General features: G+C 53.2%; 1 protein-coding gene across 15 annotated transcripts in view; it reads right to left on the reverse strand.

The window, feature by feature from the left end:
• The window catches only part of PLEKHA6 (pleckstrin homology domain containing A6), a 138305-nt gene that overhangs the window by 107889 nt on the left and 5125 nt on the right, over positions 1-25291 (reverse strand). For 13 of the 15 annotated variants that reach the window (XR_003514834.1, XM_027564208.1, XM_027564218.1 and 10 more), the window contains exons 2-3: positions 24109-24185; positions 20828-20885 (exon numbers count right to left, since the gene is read on the reverse strand). Coding sequence is in view for 12 of the 15 variants with exons in the window: in XM_027564208.1 (XP_027420009.1) it covers positions 20828-20885; positions 24109-24185 (135 nt within the window). In the remaining 3 variants the exon portion in view is untranslated. Of the gene's footprint in view, positions 1-6982; positions 7053-13761; positions 14134-20827; positions 20886-24108; positions 24186-25291 lie in introns of those variants that run through there. The other 2 variants (XM_027564222.1, XM_027564212.1) reach the window with 2 other exon arrangements.

Genomic DNA, 25291 nt, shown 5'->3' on the forward strand with positions numbered 1-25291 from the left:
GTCAGTGAGATCTTGGAAGATAGAATTCTCCCCGCCTCACCCTCATTCCTACTCCAAGTTGAATAATGCAGAGCAGTACCTCTCAAATTTTAATGTGACATTGTAGGGGCCGTTGTTAAATTTGGATTCTGATTCTGTAGATCAGGAGTGAAGCCTGAGACTCTATCTCTAACACATTCCCAAACGATGTAGAGGCTGCTTATAAAGAACAAAGGTTTAGAGGGTCTCAAAGCCTACCCGTGAAACCAGGCGCTCTGAATACGTCTGGGGCATTGGTGTCCCTTTCCCTATGGCTTGGGGACTCTGGGAAGTGCAGGAGCTGAATCCGGAGGTCAGGAAAGTCCAAAAGTGCCCACTCAGCCCACCCGACAAGCAAGTGTGCACCAGATGAGCAGAGAAGAGTGAAAGAGACCCCTGAGAGAGGAGAGACGCATGGGGGTGGGGGCTTTTATTTCAGACCCACGTGGGTCAAGGTATTTTCCAAGTAGAACACCAGATGTAGAGTAGTCTTACAAAGACGACCAGACAGCGCCACCGAGGGCTCATGTGCATTTGGAACCAACGGGAAGGGATGCTCGGGGCGCCCCTTGACGCCGGCCTGCCCTCTAAAGCAGAGCACGTCTTTGATGTAGAAGACGGGAGAGCTCTAAACCTAGCAACTGTCCACGGGAAAATAACCTGAGGATTTCCGCACAATGAGCACAACTTAAACACCAGTGATTTTCAAACTGAGTCTGACCTAACAGAAAGAGACGGTCAAGCAGAGGGCATCAGAGTCCCACTGAACAGACCACAGCTGCAATGCTGTGTTCAATTCTAGACAATTTAAGAGAAGATAAAAAGCTTGCACTTGCACAGAGTAGCTTGCAGTTGCCAGGCCCTGTTCTAAGCCTTCTACATATGTTAATGCAGTTAGGTCTCTCAACCACCCCATGAGATAAGTACCATCATTATCCACACTTTACAGATGGATGAACACATTTACAGAGGTTTGAAGAGGCTGGGATTATAACCAGGTCACACAGCTGATGAGTAGTAGGAAGGTGCAAGCTCAGGCAGGTGAACCCTGCAGCCTATGTTTTCCCACCATGCCACCCTCTCTTAACACTGGACTCTTGAAAACAAACGAGTGTTCTCAGCAAAGATGGTCAGGATGGCCAGGATGCTGAACTAGAACCAAAGAATGGATGGTAGAAGAAGGAAAGTTTGAGTTCAGTATCAAGGAAGGATGTGAGTTGAAGCTGTCCAACGACAGATGAAGCTGCTTCACAGAGCAGTGCTCCCAGTCACTGGGGGCTCAAGAGTGCTGGCTGGTCACACATCTAGGTGCTGCTATTTGGGAGGAAGGTTGGACCAAATGAAAGGCTGCTTCCAATGCTGAGATTCTAGGTCCCTCTCCTGTCTTGGTCTCTCCATCTGGAAAAATAGGCTCTGACATCCGAGCACAGTGTTTATAATGAGCTACATGTAGCCCAGACTTGCCCACAGATTCTGGTAGATGTGATGGAGAGAAAGTGACAGCTATGCCCACACTACAACTTGCCTAGGATGTCTGCAAACTGAGCCAAAGGAAAGATTGTGGGAAACATGCAAATGAGCTTCTGCTGACACATCCTTCCTCTGACCTGTTAACTCATAAGGTTCTTGTGGGAGTGATAAACTCTTCTAAACTGGCTGAAAATAGTTCACTGCTTCTCAAGGAGATATTAAGAATAAAGACAGTCATCATTAAAAGTATAAAGGGGGTTCTGTGTTTCCTACCTAAGTTATGCTGTGGGCCAGCACTTTATCTACATTATCCGAGTACCCAAGAAGTGAGTGACAAAGCCACACCTCCAAGAAGAAAGACAGAGAAAGACGGACAAAACACAGTCAAACGGCCCCCTGCAAATCCTTCAGCCAATGACTGGCTCTAAACCAGGAGGAGGAAAAATCATCTGAAATCTCAGCCCACAAAAGGACTTGGGTGGAGAGCAGCTGCATGTCTTACTCTCTTGCACACTGCCCCAACCCAAGCGCAGAGCACCCAGGGGAAGTGGGGGAAGCTATGCATCCTGTACCAACTATTTCAAGACAATGTGATTACTGCGAGGAGTCACAAATTCATCAAAAAGACATATGTGAAAGAAAATGTTTCAGAGCAACTTCTATTTCCAACTGGCTGCTTCAGCCAATGAAAGGACACTTTTAAAAATATAACTTAATAAGTACAAGTGTTGATGGCTTGGCCTTGGACAATACCAGATTTGAAGATGCTGGGCCTGATCAGGATGTTTTCCATTTAAATTCAGGAAAGTCCTTTCTAGGGTCTAGACGCTAAGTTGCCATGCTCTGCCACTCTGCCTCCAGAACAGCTGACCAGAGGTAGCCCGTCAGAAGGCATCTGAGCCTGGTCCTGTCCATGCCAATCCAGGCTTCCTTCTCAGACCTCGGCCCCACGCCCTTCAAGGCTTCCCTCCACTGACAACCCTCTCTTCACTTCCCATCGCCACTGTGCCGAGGCCTCAGTTTCTCCCTCCTCTTCCTCTTTCTTCACGTGTTGGGACCTCCATCTCGGTCCCTGAGAACCCACGTGCACACTGCCCTGATACAACCTCGCCCACAGCACAAGTCCTAGCGGGCGGATGGACGTGGCTGGCTTGACAAGCACAACCCTGAACGAGACGGCAGATCAACCAAGACCCCTCCTCCTCCCAGCTCTGCTCCCTGCGCCTGCAGTAGGGCCCCCGCACAGACCCTCCTTTCTACGCTGAGTCATTTGACCTTAAGGGCGGGATCAGAGGCACTGGGGAAAGTCAATGTGTGTTCTGCCTGAGCCCAGTTTGCTCTGTACCACCTTCCCTTCAGCTTGTCCGGGCAAAGTGATGACCCCTCTTTACTAATGAAGAATCTAGCATTTCTGAGATGATGCGCCGCTCATCCAGGACCGCGTTAACAAGTGGGCGAGATTGATGGTTTTCTGCCCCTTATGTGACCCAAGTTTGAATGCGTGCTTATTAGCCACAGAAGAGGAGATGATGGAGGCGGGGGTGAGGAGGGGAGACATCTCTTGCATTTCTCTCCACGCTCACGTCTACACACACACACAGTAACTTCAATGACGGGGTTGCTGGGGAAGGGCAGAAACACATGGGAGCGGAGTACAGGGGAAATAAGGGAATGAGTTAAGCCCGCCCTGCCGGCTGCCACCAGAGGGCTAAGTTGGTTTAATGAGGACACTGGCTTCTGGATTCAGAGAAGGCCTGTACTGCTGAAGGAGGCTGTCTCCCCTGAAGGAGCCGCTGCCTGGTTAGACAATGCCTTCCTTCAGCACTGCATGGGCCAAGGGAGCTGTAAGGACCAACACTGCCCATGGTCCCTGATCCCCGCTGCAGCTTGGCTCTGCCACCAAGGTTTCGCCTCAGCGTCTCTGACTCTCCCTCTACAGGATCTGAAGGGCTCCTGCGGCTGCACTTACACATGACCATGCGAGCAGCACATGCACACACCTTCGCTCCTCCAGAGAAGGCAGCATTTGCCAGCTGCCTTTCCCAAGGACGTAGGGTCTGGACACCCAGGGAGAGGCCAGTGGGGCAGCCCTGCGAGGCTGACCTGAGCTGTGACTATCGGGGGTGTCATAGCAAAGGGGAAGCAGACAGTTATGTCTCCCCTCCTCACTCCCACCTCCATCATCTCTTCTGTGGCTAATAAGCACGCATTCAAACTTGGGTCACATGAGGGGCAGAAAACCATCAATCTCGCCCACTTGTCAAAGCGGTCCAGGATGAGTGGCCCATCATCTCAGAAATGCTAGATTCTTCATAAGTAAAGTGAAAGAAGTCTGACTCTTTGTGACCCCATGAATGGTAGCCTACCAGGCTCCGCAGTCCACGGGATTTTCCAGGTAAGAATACTGGAGTGGGCTGACATTTCCTTCTCCAGGGGATCTTCCCAGCCCAGGGATTGAACCCGGGTGTCCTGCATTGCAGACAGACGCTTTACCGTCTGAGCCACTAGAGGGGTGATCACGTCACCTGGACAAGAGGAAGGGAAGACAGTACAGAGCAAATTGGGCACAGGCAGAACACACAGATGCAGAGAGAAAGGGTACCTACAAGACAGACATCCATCCAGCTCCCGTGTGAATCGGTTCCTCTGCGAGCACTGAACAGTCTCCTCATTTGACCCCAAAGCACTGATTCTCCTTACCGGAACCCCACCCTCTCTCAGCCTCGGACACACACCCAACCCGAGCCCCAGCAGAATTCCTAGGCACCGCCCACTGCGCTGGCCCCAAGCCCTGAGCCCAAGGTCCTGGCTGCGAGCAGCTGGGACAGGACACTCCTCACATTGGCTGCGGAGTCGCAGGCCAGACGCCTGAGGACCAGGGCAGGGGCCCGAGGCTGGTGCGCCCTCTCACAGCTGCAGCCCCCCGGCCTCCCCTCCACACTGAGGAGGGAATGCACCCAAAGGCCTGGCGGGCAGCGCCTCGCTCTGCTGTTTGCAAAGGGCAAGGTCCACTGGAGGACGGCCTGCGCCCCGGTGAGCCCCGGGCGGAAACGCAGGCCCTGAGAGGAGACAGGTTGCAAACGGACGCTCCTCCACGGGCTCGGGTTCCTACTCTGCTCCTGACCTCGGACCTGTCACAGGCACTCCCAGGGGTCCGTCCTCTGGGGGCCGTCGCTCCTCACCCCCGGGGGCCCAGCAGGGCCTACTCTGCGGTTACTCTGCACCTGGCCGCCCTGGGCTGACTTTCATGTCCTTCATCACGCTGGAAATGGATGGTTAAAAACTGGCTTTCCCAGGCCTGGATTAAGGCTTTCCTGTCAGAAAATCTCCCAGGAGCCTGTGCTGGGAGGGAGCCCCAGGACCCTGACAGGCTCAGACCCAGGAGAGCTCGCTGTGGGGCAGCTTCAGTGCAGCCGGGCCCAGCCCTCATCTCTCCTTCCCCTTCTCCTCACAGACGCAAGGGAGCACCAGACGGCTTCAGACTCAGCTTCACAGAGCAAGGGAGCACCCAGACCGCTGCAGGCTCAGCCTCACAGACACAGAGGGAGCACCCAGACCACTGCAGGCTCAGCCTCACAGATGCAGAGGGAGCACTCAGACCGCTACAGGCTCAGCCTCACAGACGCAGAGGGAGCACCCAGACTGCTTCAGCCTCAGCCTCACACAGAGGGAGCACCCAGACCATTTCAGGCTCAGCCTCACAGACACAGAGGGAGCACCCAGACCATTTCAGGCTCAGCCTCACAGACACAGAGGGAGCACCCAGACCGCTGCAGGCTCAGCCTCACAGATGCAGAGGGAGCACCCAGACCGCTACAGGCTCAGCCTCATAGACATAGAGGGAGCACCCAGACCACTTCAGGCTCAGCCTCACAGACGCAGAGGGAGCACCCAGACTGCTTCAGCCTCAGCCTCACACAGAGGGAGCACCCAGACCGCTGCAGGCTCAGCCTCATAGACATAGAGGGAGCACCCAGACCGCTGCAGGCTCAGCCTCACAGATGCAGAAGGAGCACCCAGACCGCTACAGGCTCAGCCTCATAGACATAGAGGGAGCACCCAGACCGCTTCAGGCTCAGCCTCACAGACGCAGAGGGAGCACCCAGACTGCTTCAGCCTCAGCCTCACACAGAGGGAGCACCCAGACCGCTGCAGGCTCAGCCTCATAGACATAGAGGGAGCACCCAGACCGCTGCAGGCTCAGCCTCACAGATGCAGAGGGAGCACCCAGACCGCTGCAGGCTCAGCCTCACAGACGCAGAGGCAGCACCCAGACCATTTCAGGCTCAGCCTCACAGACAAAGAGGGAGCACCCAGACCACTTCAGGTTCAGCCTCACAGATGCAGAGGGAGCACCCAGACCACTTCAGGCTCAGCCTCACAGACACAGAGGGAGCACCCAGACTGCTTCAGGCTCAGCCTCAGCTTTCATAGCCCCCTCGGCCCCCAGCAGACGTCAGGGACTGAGGCCTGGGTTCAGCCCCAGGCCCTCATTTGGGATCTTTGGAGCCTCACCTCTGTTTAGAAGAGGAATCCTCTTGTAGCAAGAATGAAAATAGGCAACAAATTCAGCACACATAGGGGTACTATAAACCTGAGCCACACAGACCCCCTTTTAAGCCTTGGCTCTGTGACCCTGCGCCAACCATATGCCTTTTAATCTGTGACCCTGGGCAAGTCATGTGACCTCAGAGCCTCTGTTACCTCACACACTTCAATCATGAAGAGCCAACCAGACAACCCCACACATGGAAGGTGGAAGGAGCTTTAGCTCAGGGTCTCTCTCAATGTTTCTCAAACCACAGGTGGGTGTGAAATCAAGCTGAAGGGTCAAAATATCTTTTTTTTTTTTTTTAATAAAATAGACCAGACTAGACTTAAAAGCGACATGAAGTATGCATGACACAGGGTATCACACACCTTTGCTGGGTTGTGATGGAAAATGTATTTCTGCTGGCGGCAAAAATTTAAGTTAGATTCTACTTTGAAAACTTTCTTGCAGATGTTCCCGACTGTATACCTTTGCTTCCTGCCCTCAGGAGACTGGGACGGTAAACTCCCTGAGGCTGAGAGACAGGTCTTAAGTTCCCAAGAATTCCAAACCTCCCATCTCCTTCCCCCATTGTGCTGGGCCCAGAGCAGGGTGGGCCTCCAATACAGGCTGCTCACGGGCTGGAAAGCGTCCACCAAACAGAAAATCAGCGAGAAAGATGAGGGAACCATCACCGGCAGACCGGGCACCATTCCAGTGGCCCTGAAGGTCTGCGCTAACATTTCATGGATGAGGAAACTGGGGTTCAGAGAGGATAGCACCGTTGGGGTGGTGCGACCGGGATGGGGACATGGACCCGTCTCTGGACCTCCCTGCTTTGTCATGGCCTGAGAGAGCTCCTGCGCTGCCCAATCAAACCTTCGAGGATCCTGCGTTGCTCAAGATGACTCGCGCCAGAACACACACACACAGGGCGGGAGACAACACAGCATCCTTTCCTACCTGCCTTTCTCTGGATTTCCCCATCCCACGAGGGAGAGACGTGGGCTATGCTGGGGGCATCTGGGATGTGTCTTCCTCTTGGTCCCACCCTTGTCCTTCTCTGCCTCTTTTGAGGCTGATTTCCCCCAGCTCACCATCCCCCTCCCCCAATACCAGCTAACTGGTTACCAGGGCAACCCAGCTGGGAGGCCGCCAGTTACCACGGCAACCCAGCATGGCCGCCAGGCTGCTTTGCTTAGGAAGGTCAGGGGACCAGCCGGGCGACAGAGCCACTGGGATGTTGCCTGCAGGAACGGCCCCTACGTGCCTGAGGGAATTAAGTTCCTGCTGTCAGAGGGTTGCCTCTCGGTTTCCCATGAAGCAGGCTCTCCCAGCTTGGGACAGGAGCTGTAGCAAACCTCAGCAATTCACTCAAGCCTGGTAGCCTCCACACTTTTCAAAAGAATTCTGATCACCGCACCTTGAGGAACGTTTCTCAGAATGTGCTGGCTATTGCCCAGTCTTGCCCCGGACCCCCTCATCCCCCCTTCCTTTCTGAGCAAATCTGGGAGTCAGCATGCATGCAGTGGTGTCAGCATGCAGATGTAGTCTCTCCATGAAATCTGTTGCTAATAATAACAAGGAAGAGCTACTATTTTCCCCGACTTACTTTGGACCAAGCATGTTCTAGGTACCTTGCCTGAAGTCTCTCTGTTGATCCAGATAACAAATTAGTTATCCGTACTTTGTAGACACAGCAACTGAGATTTGGAGAAGGAACCTGTTTAAGGTCACACAGGTATTAACTAGCAGAGCTAAAATGAAGCTGTAAAATCAGTTTCTGAAATTCCTTGAGACCCTGGCTAGTGCCTCTCCTCCACCAACTAAGTATGTGGCCTGGCTTTAAGAAAACATTTTTAACATTTATTAAAAGATTATTTGGAGCCAGACGTTTTACTCATGTTATTTTACTTCATTTCATCCTCACCTCCATGAAGGATGTTTTAGTCTCCCCCACACAATAGCTTGGGAAACCGAGCCCCAAGGACGTTAAGCGACTTCCCCAAACTGAGGAGACCAGGTTCAGGCCCCTCCTCAGGAGTCCTTTCCTGACCCCCCAGGGACAGAGTCTTTCTTGGCCACAAACAAACACAATACATGTCTCTCTCATACACAGGTGTCATATCATACACATGTATCTCTAACGCATATGTCTCATATCATATATCATTGCACACGTCTGCTCCCTTCCTAGACCACGAATTTTAAAATTCATTTTCACAACCTAGTATCTGGCCCATAATAAGCACACAATAAATATTTGCTGAAAGAAAGCAGGGGGGCCAAGATTCCAATCGCGTTCATTGACCCAATTCCACGCTCCCTCTACCACATTACCCTGTCTCACTCATCCGGTCATGAAGCAGGTGTCAAACAACTGCTATGTGCCTGACTCTGTGCAGAACTTCACAAAAACAAGCAAGACCAGCTCCAGCCGTGAAGCAGCCCAGTGGAGTGGAGTAGGCGGCATGGCTGAGGAGGACAGGAAGTAAACGCCCCCTGCCAACTGCCATCGAAGGCTTTCTCATAACTGTTTCCCTATGCTATCCCTTGGGCCACACTTCTTCCCATCCAAATCTTTATATATCCAACCAAGAGTTGGACCATAAGGAAGGCTGAGCGCCAACGAATTGATGCTTTTGAACTGTGGTGTTGGAGACGACTCTGAGAGCCCCTGGGACTGCAAGGAGATCCAACCAGTCCATCCTAAAGGAAATCAGTCCTGAATATTCACTGGAAGGACTGGTGCTGAAGCTGAAGTTACAATGCTCTGGCCACCTGATGCGAAGAGCCAACTCATTAGAAAAGACCCTGATGCTGGGAAAGATTGAAGGCAGGAGGAGAAGGGGATGACAGAGGACCAGAGGGTTGAATGGCATCACCGACTCAATGGACAGAGTTTGAGCAAGCTCTGGAAGATGGTGAAGGACAGGGAAGCCTGGCGTGCTGCAGTCCATGGGGTCGCAAAGAGTCAGACACGACTGAGCAACAAAAATATGTATGGAGCATTTGTTATATGTCAATGCCTTCAAATCACCCGTGGTTTGGGGGGAGTGAACAAGATACAAAGACAATGGAATCAAGAATCAAGAAAACAGCAAGAGAAGAGACAGATGGGTCCAGAAACTAGTGTCCAGGGACGCTGGGATCATTTGTTTAATTCTAAAGAACTTTCACATTTGACGTGATAAAGTAATTTCATATTGCTTCACATTCACACCCACCTCCTATGTTAACTCATTTGAACCTCAGTGATGCAAGCAGGGCAAATAATTATTATTCCCATTTTAGAGATGGGGAAACTGAGGTTCAGAAGGGGAAGAACATTGAATTAGAAGGAAGGAACCTGGATTCTAGACCCCACTTGTGAGTCCAACAAATCTATGTTTCCATCAGAACACTCCCAACCCACCATCCCACCTCACCTAAAGCAGATTTTCCTTCCCTGCTGTGACCCCTTCAATTCCCCAGCTAGCAGCTGCAGTTTTAGGAGAGACAAGCAGACTGGCCTGCAATCTGTGGAGAGCCCATTGATACTAATGAGGATCTAGGAACCAAGTAAAATCAGGAAAAATGACCTCACCACTAGAGGTTAGGTTGAATTTAACAAGCTAATTGCAAGCATTAGGCTAATTAAAAGCAAATTGGCACCTGCAATTATAGACTCAAGTTCTCAGGTAATGATGAGCCAGACTGAGCGGACATGGTGATGTCAGTTAGGGAGGGGCCTTGCCTTCCCTGTGGAAGAGGGGGTGGTCCCAGGCCCTGCAGGAGGGACGTCTCAGCATCCATCCATATTTGTCAGATCAGTGTTGACTTGCCCATCCCTGAATCCTGTGTTCATACAATAAGGACCAAGCCTTTACAGAGATTAAGTGACCTGGAAGGATCTGATGTCACCCTGGATACCATCTGCCTTGCAGCATGTGAGGGGCTGGGCAGCTGCAGCAGGGACTCCAGCGGAATGTCCTGCTAGCAGAAGACACTAGCGGAGCCGATTTCTCTTGTCCAAGCGCCTGCCAGAAGGAGTCACAGAAGCGTGACACTCCCGGGGTGGCCCTGGGAGTGGGGGGCGGCTGCCTCCCCGAGCTCTGTGCTGGGGAGACCAAGCCTGGGGGGAGGCAGCAGAGCCTGAGGGGGTGGGCGGTGTCACCGGAGGCGTCTGCTCCCAAGTGCCTGGGGGATTTTGGGGCGGGGAGGGAAAGCATGACACTGGCTTCTGTGTTTCTCATGCAAATCGACACTTGTAAGATAATAAAAACATACTGTCACTTACTCTGCTTAGCATGATTCTATGCGCTTTACATATGTGACCTCATTTATCTTCACAAAACGTCTGTGAGATAAGGTACATTATTATCTTCAGTTTACAGATGGAGAAACTGGGGTACAGAGAGACTAAGTTGCGGTCAAGCTCACGTCCCCGCTAAGTGGCAGGACCCAGAGTCGGCCTTCGTTTGGCCCTGTAACTGCAATCTTGACAACTGCACTAAATTATCTTTTAAGAAAAGCCAAAGACTTGAACAAACAAATGATAACAGACGACCCTTCACACTTTAAATTTTTAGAATTTTAAATTTTAAAACTAATAGACAAACGTTCATCCACCTCAAGAAACAATGAATTGAAACTTAAAAAAGTCAGAATAGTCAACGCTGATGCTCATGCCACAAAATACATTCTTATACACAGCTGCTGGGAATGTAAATTAGTAGTTTCTAACAATTAATTGGCAAAATATGTCAACCTATTTTAAAACATAGGAATTCCACTTCTAGAAATGTAACCTAAGGAAAACAGCTATTGATATGTACAAAGATTCAGATATTTATATGTTCACTGTAGCATTATTTATAAAAGTGAAAAGCTGGAAACACATAGTTTAACATTGGGGCCAGTTAAACAAATAAATGGAGTAGGTCTATAAGGAAATACCAGTCACTAAAATTGATATTGTAAAAGAATACTTAATGACATGGAGAAATGCTTTTTATTTAAGTGACAAAAATATATACTTGGTCAATTTTTAACAGTATATATGTGTATTTTGGTAATAAAAATAGTCATATGTCTGTGCCTGAATTCACAAAAATATATATATGCCAAAATATTCAAATTATATATTAAATCTCTGAGAGAATTACACTTAATTTTAATGTTTTCTTTATGGGTTACCCTACATTCTTAATGACTATGTGTTAGTTTTATACTCACAGAATAGTAATTTTTTCTTAATGTATAGCCTCTATCACATTAATTCTATGTCTTAGCATTCATCCTAAGAAAATAATCCAAAATACAGAAAAATCCCTATGCAAAAAAATGATCATGCTGTGTTAGTTGTAAAAAGAAAATAAGGGTAACCACCTAAGTGTCCAACACAAATACGATTACATAAACTACATCATGTCCAAAGGCTATTATGCACTATTTTAATATGAAGAAAACCATCTTTATCATTCTTGGAAAGAGAGCTGATTTGTTCTGTGCTGCTTCGAAGAATCAAAACCAAAGGGTGGAACTGAGAAGTGGGCACGTTTTGATTCAGGACAGAAGAATGTTCTGACCGTGGAGCAGGCTGCCTGGAGAGTCAATGAGCCCCGGTCACTGGGACTATCCAGGCGAGGGTAGGACCCAGATGCGCCCCTCAAGGAGGCTGCAGAGGGTTCGTCTGCGTTTGGAAGGCGTCTGGAGCCGTGGGTGCTGAGCAGGAGCCCACCTGGACTGTGACTGCCAAGAAGTGGGTCCCACTCAGCCTGCCCTCAACGTGCTTCCTCTCTGCTCACCATTTATTCTGAATGTTTCCCAAATGTGCTCTTTCCTCTCTAAACACGTGGGTTTTTTTTTTAAACTGTTGGAGACTGGCCTCCCAGTCATCTCACTGACGGGCTGATGTCCATGCCGCCTCCTCCCCAAGCAGGACTCTCTGCCGCAGCTGAGGTGCCTCTCAGCGACCTCTCCCCCCACTGCAAGCCTCCCCCTCCTGAGGCCCCCCTGGGGGTCCAGGCTCAGTGTGGCAGCCTCAGGGGACCCACGGCAGGCCCGGAAGGAAGAGGCAGGACCCGGGCTCAGGCCATCAGGCGAGGTGTCAGCCCGTTCTCGGGGCTGCCTGCTCACTGACTTCCTCGGTAATTAAGTCATTTACACCATGCAGGAAGAACCCAACTGAATAATCCAGGCAGACACGTTAAAAGTAATTATCTGTGTAATGCGTCCTGCACCATCACCTTCCTGTGAAGAAGGAAAAGAAGACGAACCAGGGGAAAAAAAGGCCCCCATTGTCTCGAGCCTGTGCAGCGCCCCCAGGATTAATTACACAGCCGCTAACACGTTTAGCACCTCGCCTCTGACTGGAAAGCCAAGGACTCTTAATAATTCATATCTGCAGCCCAGCACTCTGCGCCCTGCTGAGGACACAGGGAGCCCTTGTTTTCTGCCAGGCAAGCCCCGGGGCAGTGCCAGGCTCGCCCCCCAGCCGCCCCACCTGGCGATGGCTCCAGTCCCCCACCACAGTCTGCTCTGCCAGGGAGGCAGAGCCAGTGGGTAGAGGGGCGGGCCTTCCTGGTGGGAGCCCACGGGAGCCCCCAGCTCCCGGGCCCCCCCGGGGGGGCCTGGAATCCAGATCTGGGAGAGTCCTAGACAGGTGCCTGCCATGCACCCAAGGCTGTCTGGACAGCAGGCTCAGGCAGAGCTGTTCCACCAGGGCTCGCGGCCCTACCTGCAGGAAACCCTCAGGGGAGCCAGACCGAGGGCAAAGGCCCTACAGGGACCCGGGAGGAACAGCCAGGCTCTGAAGGCAGGGACCCTCTCTGACTCTGTGCCCGTCCTGCTCCCACCACCTTCCCCCCAGCTCAGCACTGACCCGGCCCTGCGCCCCGGGGCTGGCTCCCTCCTGGCTGTCCCACCTCTGGCCTTCCAAGGGTCCAGGCTGCAGCCCCCACTCCTTCCCCTGTGCCTGCGTTAAAGAAGGAGAATCTCCCAGAGCCTCTCCTCCTTTCCCGTCCAACTCTCCCCTGGCCCCCCGCTCATCACCCTACTCTGCCATTTCGCCAACCTGTGCTCAGAACCCCACACAATATACCCAAGACTCTGGGGGCTGCAGCCTGGCCCTCTCCATGATAAACCCATCCCCCGATGCCCACGCAGCAGGCTCCAGCTCTCTCAGGGGCTCCCCACTGAATCTGAGAACCCAGAGGTCAGATGCCCCCGAGGAATTAAAGAGCTCAGCGGCTGTAAGCCCCAACCTCTAACCCATAAAATATATACCCGACCCCCCCACGCTGAGGGAGGTGGGTCCCTGGGGCTGACCTGAGCCTGAGCCCCCAAACCCCACCTCTCCTTCCTGCTGGTCTTCAACCCACTCCTCTGGCAAGATTAGAGGCAGGGTGGGGCTGGCCTCTCTGCTCGAGCCAGACTGGGGCCCCGGCTGGACCCCAGGAAGCTGGCAGCCCCAAGGCTGGCCTCACACAGGCGATCTGGTTCAAATGTAATAAATTCAGACAACATGAGCCTTCACCGGGGGTTTTGGAGGTGGCGGTGGGGGCACAGACAGGGATAAAATTAGCATTCTCAGCATCCACGATCCTGAAGCATCGCTGCCAAGAATGAGGGACAGGGAAGGCAGTGGCACCGCATTGCCAGCAGCCCAGACTCACACGGTGGGCAGGCGGCTGCCAGCCCCGACCAGAGCCCAAGCTCCCCGCTCCCCGCCAGCCCACATGATGCGTCAAAAGACTCACCGGCTGCTGAGGTGCAAGCCCCACGCCGAAAAGCTATACCTCTCCAAGCCCCCAGGCAGCCCTCCCCCCAGCTCAGGCCAGCTGGGGTCCTCCTCCCCGCCCCCGGGGCCCCCTTCCGAGGCGCAGGGCTCGGGTCTGGTCTGGTCTAATCAGTCATCTCTCCGGCTGACAGGTCCCTGGCGCGGGGAGAGGATGCTGCTGCGGGGACTGCAGGATCCAGCATCTTTCCCAGGCAGAAGCAGCTGGGCATGCTCCATCGGCTCCCAGGGGATTTCAGGGCCACGTGATGCTCCCTCCCCAAGCTGTCACTTAGGATCAGGAGTAAATAGGCCCTGGAAAGGTTTAACTCCATCCACCCCAGTGACGTGCTGTTAAGCACCCATGCTGCTAGTCTGGGTGAGAACAGAGCTCCTCAGCACAGGCTTCCTGGCCATCCACCGCAGGGCCGAGGCTGCCCCCCAAAGGGCAACTGGGCCGCCATCCGTGTAAGCTGCATTCTGCAGTCCTCCCACCAGAGTGCAGGGAGCCAGAGCTGGCCAGGGTCTGGCATCTAGGGCCTCCCCGGGCCTGCCTGTGGTTGCCTGCGTCTCCATGGCTGTCCACCCGAGAGCCCGGCATGCCTCTGGGTGTCGAGAGGCTGTGGTCAGAGCCCTAGTGCCTTCCCTTCCCCGGAGTCCACCCAGTGAATTTAAAGAAATCATGTTCGGAGCAGACTGGAGTTCATTACAAGATGCCAGGACCTTCTAGGCCCCCCAGTCCAATTGGTCTCCAGTGACCTTGGGCAAGGATGCTAGCTGAGCTGGGGGTACCTGTGTTTTGCATTATTGAGGGTCAGAGGCAGAAAGGAAGGCTTCAGTCAATAGGATTTCAGCCCTGTTTCTTCTGTAGAAAAGCCGATACCATTCAGAGTTCTCTCTCTCTCCCTACCCCCAACAGCCTCAGTTTCCTTCTCTTCGCCTTTCTGTGGATGCTAGGAAAAGATTCTCTGTGACAATAACCGAGTGCAGGATAGACACTGAGTTTCCTAGCCATGATCAGGAAGATGGAAAGAAAATGGAGTATTCCCACCTGAACTTCCAGGTAGGCTTACCAGATCCTAGTCCCATCTGCCTCTGAGACCCAGAAGTCGGAGACCCCAGATGAGTTCCTGGGGTCACTTCTGAGTAAAGAAATATTGCAATAAGCAAGGGCTAGAAAAGGGCACTTCCCAGGGGGCACTAGGGGTAAAGAGCCCACCTGCCAGTGCAAGAGATGTAAGAGACACAGGTTCAACCCCTGGGTCAGGAAGGTCCCCTGGAGGAGGAAATGGCAGCCCACCCCAGTATTCGTGCCTGGAGAATCCCATGGACAGAGGAGCCTGGCGGCCCATAGTCCACAGGGTTGCAAAGAGTCAGGTGCGACTGAAGCGACTGAGCGTGGCACAGACAGAGGGCAGCTGCAAGCATCCACCCACACGATTATTACATCTCCTCCAAATGTTTGTTTGAATCACCTTAATTTTTAAAATTTAAGCCTCTCTTCACTTAAATACAACGATTTCCCTTCTCCATGGGTCTCTTTTAATGTAATATGAGTATAAGCATCACTTTTACAACTGAAGCCTTTATCGTTAAAAAGAACCTACTATGAAAAGTGCAAACGCACAGACTTCCTCCCAGAGTCCAGAAGGAGCAGCAGGAGGGGAGTGTTAAGGGGACCTGATCCACAACCCACTCCCACATCCCCAGAGGAAGCCACTGGAAAGACCATCCTTCCCACCCCAGAGCAGACCAGGCTGGAGCCAGGGATCCCGAGTTTGAATAGCATGTACCTGCCTGCAGCTGTGGTGGAGAAGGGGGTCCTGAGGTCACCCTTCACCCCCCCAAAGGCTGAAACGCTGAGTTCACTGGCCGTCGGGGAGCCACTCGGCGGAGGGACAGAGAAATGCTGGACACAGGCCCCGTGCAGGCAGCACCGGCTCGGTCCAGCCCACCTGTCCCTGCTCTGCAGGACTTGGCGAGACTGCCCAGGACAGGCTTGGGGAGAACCCGGCCCAGGCAGCCCGAGATGCGGGGCTCTGGGGGGTCTCGGGCCTCGAGGAGCCAGTGGAGCAAAGTAAGGCCAGAACCAGAGACTACAGCATCTGGAAGGGACAGACAGAGTGGGAAAGGGGACAAGGACCCCAGCCTCCATTCCACGAACTCCTCAGACACCTGGAATGGGCAGGAGGCAGACGGGCCTGCTGAGAGTTTTCTCTCTGGCAGACGGAGGGCGAGGGCAGCAGCCAAGTCCTCTGAGCGGCCTGAGCTAGAGCCTCGGTGCTCCCGGGGATCTGTGGGGCTGCGGGCTGGAGAGGCATGCGAGGGCGGCTGCGGGAACACCGCCTGCGCTTCGGGGCACAAGGGGCGAGGCGTCTCCAAGGTCCAACGAGGACCGGTGAGGCAGAGCCGGGGAAATAGTCCACCCGCGCCGAATCTGAATTCCCTCTCTGTTAACGCAGCAGAGGGGGAACAAGACCCATCTGAGAGGCCTAGGTTGGGAGGGAGTGGAGGGTATCCCAAGAGCGCGCCTGTGACTCCATCTGTGCCCCACTTTGGAATCCACGGCCCCCAGCGCTTAAAAACAAACGTCCAAAACTCAGTCACGGATTCACAGTCTGAACACTCGCACCCTCCTGGCCTTTGGAGGGTCAGCACCGCCCCCACCACAGTACCGGGGACCACTAAACTGAGGGCGATCCACTGGCCCTCAAATGTGTCTGCCCCTTCCTTACCCAGCCACGCCTGGATGGGTGTCTCCTGCCAGAAGGTAATAAGCGGGGAGTGGATAACGGAGCCTGGGTGATACACTCTCTTTCAGGACCTGAGATTGAGCCCCGGCTCTGTTCCCTACCAGCTAAGGGACTCTGAAGGCGTGACCTGGCTGCTGAGCCTGTTTCCCTCATCTGCAAATGGGGCTTGTCTGTTCCGGGCCCCACACCACGCCTCGCTTCTCCTCATCTGTCTCATGCTTTACTGTTCCAGGGTGTTACTTGCCTTTCGGAGGGCAGAGCTAGTCAGGTGACGAACTCGCAGATTCGCTGCTCTGGGACTTCTCTCCTTTGCCCTGTGAGGCTCCATCGTACTTCCTGGGACACCACCTCCTCTGGGGTCCCCCAGGTTGGGCTCTCTACTGATGATTCCTGTGAGCCAGCCCTGGGCTCCTGTGTGCCTGCCCCCCCACCCCCCACAGCCCCTGGCACAGCGCTGAGCCCACCCTGACAGAACCAGAGGCACAGGTGCAGAGAGCCCATCCTGGCCCCGTCTTGGAGGAAGTATCCAGGCCAGAACAAGGAGGTGACAGCAGCTGGGTGGGGCTCCCTGAGGGGCGGAGGTGCCCGTGCAGGCTGGCACGGCCACAGGGCAGCGTCCCAGTGGGGGAGGGGCAGCAGGGCCCAGGCTGGGAGCGAGGGTAACGGGGGCGTGTCTCGGCAGAAAGGACCCCTGGTCCTACTGCCCTCTTTGCCAACCGAAGAGAGACACACTCTTGGAGACTGAACTAACAAGCTCCACAGATGGGTGCCTTAGCAGGAAGGAGTCAGGGGACAGAGAAAATCAGGGATGAGTGTTACCCGGCCAGATCTCCAAGCATCAGAGGAGTCCACCAGGCCCACAGTGGTTGAGGGGTGGCAGAGGAGGGTCAGGACGCCCCTGTCAGCTCCGAGAGGACCCACCCTCTGCAGGGAGCCAGCCCTTTCAAGGCCTCAGTGGGCCGGTCATGTGTGCTTTGGCGCCCTCCAGTGGATTTATGTGTACATGCGTACAGGCTGGCAATGGGTTTTACCCACATTTTAACCCTGTGCTTTTTCTCTTCTCCCTGCACACCCTTTCTGTTCAATGACACTTTAAAACTGCACACACACTTCAGCAATGCCATCAGTTGTGTAATACAAAAGAATGATCTCCCAAGCACCATGTAGGAAAGGGTCTATTGGACACAATTATCAGATTTACCTGATGCTGGCCAAATATCAGTATTTGCTCATTGAAATTTGACTCAACCACACTAAAAGAAGAAGAAAAAATGAAGCCCAGATTCCAAAGTTATGTGTATATCTGACTTTTATTATTACCTCTTGGAAAGGCAGAGGAACCAGAGATCAATTGCCAACATCCGCTGAATCATTGAAAAAGCAAGAGTGTTCCAGAAAAACATCTATTTCTGCTTTATTGACTATGCCAAAGCCTTTGACTGTGTGGATCACAATAAACTGTGGAAAATTCTGAAAGAGATGGGAATACCAGACCACCTGACCTGCCTCTTGAGAAACCTACATGCAGGTCAGGAAGCAACAGTTAGAACTGGACATGGAACAACAGACTGGTTCCAAATAGGAAACCGAGTACGTCAAGGCTGTATATTGTCACCCTGCTTATTTAACTTATATGCAGAGTACATCATGAGAAACGCTGGGCTGGAAGAAGCACAAGCTGGAATCAAGATTGCCAGGAGAAATATCAATAACCTCAGATGTGCAGATGACACCACCCTTATGGCCAAAAGTGAAGAGGAACTAAAGAGCTTCTTGATGAAAGTAAAAGAGGAGAGTGAAAAAGTTGGCTTAAAGCTCAACATTCAGAAAACGAAGATCATGCCATCTGGTCTCATCACTTCATGGGAAATAGATGGGGAAACAGTGGAAGCAGTGTCACACTTTATTTTTGGGGCTGCAAAATCACTGCAGATGGTGACTGCAGCCATGAAATTAAAAGACGCTTACTCCTTGGAAGGAAAGTTATGACCAACCTAGATAACATATTAAAAAGCAGAGACATTACTTTGCCAACAAAGGTCTATCTGGTCAAGGCTATGGTTTTTCCAGTGGTCATGTATGGATGTGAGAGTTGGACTGTGAAGAAAGCTGAGCGCCGAAGAACTGTACTGTGGTGTTCAGTGTCTGTGTTCACAGACGTGGGTGGTGGCCACAGCGATGATGAGAAGTGGTGGTGCTGAGGGATATTTAAAAGGAAAACTGACAGGACCTCTGGAGGAGGGGCCCAAGGGTTCTGCGCTGCTGGCACTTCCGACAAAGATGAAACAGGCTGGTGGTGGGAAGGCAACGAGCTCAGGACGGAACACGCTGAAGGAGGCGCTCAGGAGAGGCTCTGCGCTGGCAGCCAAAGCAGGAGTTCGTTATGCCTCTATCTCCTGACATTTTTCATTCATCCGTTCATTCCTTTCACCAAATATTGGGTTCCTATCAAGTGCCAGAAAGGATCCAGGACAGAGTGGAACACAAAACAGCCAGAATCTGCTCTCAGGGCTGACACGGCAGTGGGGGACACCAACGAGAAAACAGGAAAACAAACATGTAAACAAAACCCTTCCGGTCGTGTGGGTAAAGAAAGTGCGGCGGGGCTCAGCAGGAGCAGGAGGGAGCTTCAGACAAGGTCGCCAGGAAAGCCCTGCTAAGAAGACGTCACTTGAGCCAAATGTTGAGTAGAAGCCAGATGTGCAAAAATAGGAGGAAAGCGTGCCCAGCCAGAGCGAACAGCAAGTGCCAGGGTCCTGAGGCAGAAATCAGTTTGGCCTGATGGAGGGAAAACGAGAATCAGTGCAGCTGCCCAGCTGCGGGAGCTGAGGGCGGGGAGGGGCCGGCCGGGACCACAGGAAGGGGGAGCGCTTTCAAAGGCCGACAAGGTAATACATGCAAAAGTGCCAGGCTTCCCTGGCCGTCCAGGGGTTACCACTTTGCACATTCACTGCAGGGGGCATGAGTTCCATTCCTGGTCAGGGAACCAATAGCCTGCATGACATGCAGTCAAAAACATTTTTTTAATACATGTGACAGTGTTTCGTAAATGACCTCAAGAACCAGGTATGCTAAGGGAATGCTAAGGTGCTGCCATTAAGGAGAAAAAAAAGGAGCAAGTCTTAACTGAAGCAAGGAGTTCAATTTCAGGAAAAGCTCAGGCTATGAGAGCCATGTCATATCAGAACAATTTCCAAAACAGATCAGTTGTCCATTTTTTTCCTACTGCTTTTGTTTGAGAATGGCTACCCACTCCGATATGCTTGCCTGTCGTCTCATGGACAGACGAGCCTGGAGGGCCACAGTCTAGGGGACCAGAAGGAGTCAGACATGACCGATCAGCTAGGTAAGAATATGGTTAACAGGCAAACCGATGCAAGTGCTGGCTGGTCTGGAGGCAGGAGATGGAAAGAGGACCTCTCACAGCACAGACAAGGAAGGTGAGAAAGTAGGGAGAGAGGAAAGGAGATGAGAAAAATGCTCTCCTTGCAGGCTGGGCAGCGGCTCCCTCTGCTGGTGCCTGAGCCCCAGCTGTTTGCAGCCACCGCCCAGCCCCGCCGGCTGGAGCCCACCCGCTTCACCCTGAGAGCAAAGCCGGAGACAGGCCAGCGGGGAAGCGGAGGGACCCAGGTCGGGGCAGAGGGGGAGGCGTCCAGCGGGGCAGACGCGGGCACCCCGGCCCCCAGGGCTGCCTGCTGCGCCCAAGAACACGAGCCACCCATCCGACAGAGGGCCCTGACCACCCCTGAGGGGACACAGAGTACCAGACACATGCCTGCCACCCCCAGGATGACAGAGGCCCCCCAGGAGGGCGGGCGTGAAGCAGGCTGTGCATGCACCCAGCTCACCCCTTCCCTCCCACTCACCTCTGCTTCCCGCCTCTCCTGACAACCGTGCTCCTTCCTCAACCCTTTGATCCAAGTGTCTAGAAGAGCTTCTCTCCTCTGCTCTGTTGGGCCATGTCCCTCCCACCCACACAGCCCAGCCCAGAGTTCCATTCATCACCCAGCCCCACCCCGGCACCCCAGAGAACTTCCTGTGATTGACACGAGCTCTCCTGGGCACACACACACACACACATGCACATGCGCACACCCTGGGCTTTATCTGCAAAGCTTCACACACACATGCCCTGGGCTTTATCTTTAACTTGGAACCCGTGACACCTCCTGGCCATTCACAGACCCCAGCAAGGCCTCCAGGAAGACCCTTTAACTGTCTCTCCGCCCAAGGAGGTATCAGGCATAAGGACAAAAGTAGAACCCCAAGACTGGAAAGAAACTCCATCTTACTCACTTGATGAAATACACAGCTCCTTCCTGGGTAGAATCCATCTCCCAGCCCTTGGGCAAACCTGTGAGGAAGCAAAATCACAAAATCACCCTCTCTTCCGCAAGCCCAATCTGCACTCAGGAGGGATGGAGACTCGGAGAAGCAGGGCAATTCACAGATACGCCAGCAGTGGTCAAACCAACAATCTCACCCTTTTCTGTCCTTATCAGTCTGTGCTTCAGCAAACAGTAAGAGAGGTAGCAGTGGAGGAGATGCCCCCCATCAGAGAGCAGTGAAGCAACAAAACAGATCACTCCTTTGCAGCCTTCGCTCATTCATTCAACAAACAGTCACTGCGCATCTGTTCTGGCCAGGCCCTGTGCCAGCCCCCAGGGATGTAGCAGTGAATGCACAGATGACCGCCCTAGAAGGTCCTCAGGATCATCCCTGCTTATATCACAGGAGCAGAAGCTGGAGCCACGGCGAGTCACTGGCCCCAGATCTCATGGATAATTAGCACTTAAGATAAGACCACGACTCAAGTCTCCAAGGGCTTTCCCAGATGGTGCTAGTGGTAAAGAACCCGCCTGCTGATGCAAGAGATGCAGGTTCAATCCCTGGGTCGGGAAGATCCCCTGGAGGAGAAATGGCAACCCACTCCAGTATTCTTGCCTGGGAAGTCCCATGGACAGAGGAGCCTGGCGGGTGGCAGGCTACAGTCTATGTGGTCGCAAGGAGCTGGACACAACAGAAGCGACTTAGTACGCACGCACAAGTCTTCAGATCCCAGGCCACTGTCATTAGCTCTGCTTCTGAATAAAACACCACAGACCTGGGAAATCAGTCCCAGAAAAAAATGAGGCTTTTTTTTTTTTTTTAATTTTAACAGCACCTCTGAAAACAATTTATCCATGAAAATGCTTAGAATGGAGAATCACTGACTTGCAAAATGAAAGAGGACTGAGTAGCCAAGGAAGCTGATCTTGGCTCTGAGGCATCTAGGCAGTCCTCCAGGCAGGCGCAGCCCCTGCTGCACAGCTCCAGAGACTCCGCGTCTCCTTCTCCACAGGGCGCTCGGGGGGCCTCTGGCTCTGCCGCCCCCCCAAAACAGTCACCCTGGCCGAGTCCTGCCTCTCAAACAGGCCGCCTCCAACTGCGGCAGAGGAGGACAAGCTTTCCGGGAGTCCGAGGGAATCCAGCATGAGGTGGAGGCAGGCAGGGCACTGCTGCAAGAGCCCTGTGGCTGACACATTAGGAAACGGGCGCAGATTCTCTCAACAGTTAAATACCTGCCTGTGTAAGAGGTTTTATAAACTATGGCTACTCAGTGCTGGTCTGCACCTCTCCTGCCCTGTTCCCAGCTGCCCTCAGACACAAGCTGCTGGACAGTGGGGCCTGGGCTGGACAGAGTGCTGGCCTCAGCTACTCACTGTTCTCTTCACTCACTGCCGGGTATCAAGGCTCTGCATTGCCACAGCTGCTGCTGCTGGAGATGCCGATGCTTCAGTGCAGCGGGGCAGCCCACCTCCCTCTCAGGACATGGTCCACAGAAATCACACCACCGGCCACTGCTTAGTGAGAGCCTCTCTCCTCTAAGGCACACGGTTTACCCCTGCGAGCATATTCAGTCTGCACAGCAACATTACACAACAGGCATCAGCCCAAGCATTTGTACAGATGAGGAAACTGAGGCCCAGAGAGCTCAATCGACTTGCCAGAGGTCACACAGGAAGTGTCTGGGCCAGGACAGGAGTCTGGTCGCCTACGTGCAAAGCTCACATTCTTTCCTCTGTGTTGCCCCATAAATGCTGCTTGTTCCCCTCTGTCCCTGCGCGAGGATGCTCCCATTCAGAAGGGCGTGGGTTGGCAGCCTCCCCGTGTAGAAGGATCCCCATTGGGTCAGAATCATAAATAATCCTGCCACTGTGATGTGCCTGGGAAAGAGGCCAGCGTGGATTATGTCCCCTGCCTTTTCCAGCAACTTCCCTGCACACTGCCCTCTCTGCCCAGGCAACACCAAGAGTGCTTATATTCCTGTCCAGGCGGAGTGCCCACTAAGGCAGCTGCCCTTCCAGCAAGCTTCAGGGGCATCTTAACCCTTTCCCAACCTTGGACAACCAGTTGGCTGCAGCCAAAAACGACAGGATTGGCTCACAGGCTTGTATTCATCCTCTGGCCTTACCTAGGGCCACGGTAAGATGGACGGACTCCAGCTGAAAACAGCCAAAACGTGGAAGGTGGCACCACCAACCCAGAGGAAGACAGCCGCAGCCTTGGGGTCGTGAGGCTTTGCTTCAAGTTGAAAGTACAATGACGACAAAAACCATAAAAGTCACCTCTGTTGATGGTGACTCTCTTGCATAATCGGTGCTACAACCTTTTGAGGTTCATAATCCTATCCCCATGTTACAAAGAAGCTAAGTCCCAGAAGAACTAACCACTTGCTCAAAGCCACACTAGTAAAAACTCAAGCCAAGATTTGAGCTCAGGTCTCTCTGTCTCTAGAACTTGCGCATTTGACTCCGATGCTTCTTTGCTTATTAGCTAAGTGGCCTTGAGCCAGGCCCTTTCTCTCTGCTTTAAAATGAAGGAGTCAGACTCCATGATCCCTGAAGTCCTTTTTGGCTCTAGAACCAAAATAAGTCCAGTTCCGAAATGAAAAGAAAGCAGGCTCTGGGCAAGTCAGCACCTGACCCGAACATCCGGCAGTGCTCCTGTGCCCCAAGAACGACCAGGACTCTGTGTGGCTGGGTGAAGGGCTGGGAGGCCATCTGTGTGGCTGGGTGAAGGGCTGGGAGGCCAGCGAGGGGCGGGGGTGGGGTGAGGGGGTCCAACATTGTCAATCCCGCCCCTCCCCTATGGTCCACGGCAGCATCCTGAAGAAGGTGGTGGGCTGTTCACTTCAAACACCCCAGGCCTTATGGTTCTTGGTGTCTCCACCTCTTCAATTTAGAATGAAACCATCTTGGCTCGGATGGGGCCCATCTTTCCTGCTAGCCTGGGAGGGCGCTCTCAGGGTGGAGGGGGTTTTCCAACTGGGCAGAGGGATAAGAGGGATAAGCAAACTCTTCATCCTCAGAGGTCAGTCCCAGTCACTGAGCACAGGACTGGAAGCTCGAAAAGACCTCAAAGTGAGCATCAAGCCTCCTGCCCTCATCTGCCCAGTGGTGGGTCAATGCTTAGCTGAGTCCATACGAAGAGAAAGGAAAATTCCAGAAGCAAAGTCAGGGTAGCGGGTTCCCACAGCCACCACAGGGCATCCCCGCCTCACGGCTTGCAAAGGCAGGGAGGGACGAGCTCCTTACCTGGACAGGAGGAGTGTCCGCTCTGGATGGGCGATGCTGTTCCAGGATGCACCCAGCAGGTTGACTTCTCCTCATCACTAGAGAAGACCAAAGCGAACATGTCAGAGGTCACAGAGGCTTCCCTGCGCAGGACACCCATCACCACCGTCACATCAGTACTGACTGTCCAACCCCAGACACCAGGCTGCCTTTGCTCACGCACACACGCAGAACATTTACTGAGCAGACTCAGGGTGCAGAGATGAAGAATCCCAGATCCCTGACCTCAGAGGATGCACTGCTTTTGTATAACCCACCTGGGAGACAGACGTGTAAAAAGATATCTGGAATATGAGGTGATAGGAGCCACACAGAGAGAGTACTAAAAGTCAGAGGGGGGAGCACTCCCTGCATGGGGTTAGGGAAGGGGAGCAGCATGGTGGCATCATGAAAGAGGCAACATTCGAGGTGACCAGTGAAGCCACACGAGAAGCACACAGAAGGCTCTTCACTGCAGCTTCACAACGGACAAGAGAAGAGGAGGCTGCGAGGGTCGGCAGTCCTCAAGTGTCTGCCGGGCTGTGCACCACCATCCACAACGCTCCCTCACAGAAGGAGCTCTGCAGATTACACACCTGTGGTTCCGCGAGGCTAAGTAAGTCCCCCAAAGTCAGAATCAGTAAGTGATGAAGCCAGGATCCAGGCCCAGACGTGCCCCCATATCCTCTCTGTGCCCCTTTGTAATTCCCATCTCCTACCCACTGGTTCTCACTGTCCCCCCCGTCCCCAGCAGCCACTGGTACATTTCCTGTTACCATAGATTCACTGGCACTTTCTAGAGTTCCCAGGGTGTCACACATGTGGAATCACACAGACAAGCCCTCTCTGTCTGCCTTCTCTCCTTCTTGTCTCTCTCCCACGTGCTGGCCCGGGTCAGTAGCTCCTCCCACTGCAGGTGATGAACACCTCCCCGCTGATGAACACCGGGGGTGTTTCCAGGTCGGGCCATTACAAATAAAGCTACTTGGAACACTCGTGTCCAGGTCTTCGCGTGGACTCCTGCTTCCTCTCCCTCAACTCCACTGCATTTCCTCTGAGTTTCTTTAACACCAGCTGCAGGAAGAGCATTCCCAGGTGCCTAGGAAACCAAGTCATGGGACCTGGAGCCATGCGCATCATGGCAGAGGGCCTGTGGCCTGGGCTG

This window comes from Bos indicus x Bos taurus, chromosome 16 (genome assembly GCF_003369695.1).
Source record: "Bos indicus x Bos taurus breed Angus x Brahman F1 hybrid chromosome 16, Bos_hybrid_MaternalHap_v2.0, whole genome shotgun sequence".
Lineage (NCBI taxonomy): Eukaryota > Metazoa > Chordata > Mammalia > Artiodactyla > Bovidae > Bos > Bos indicus x Bos taurus.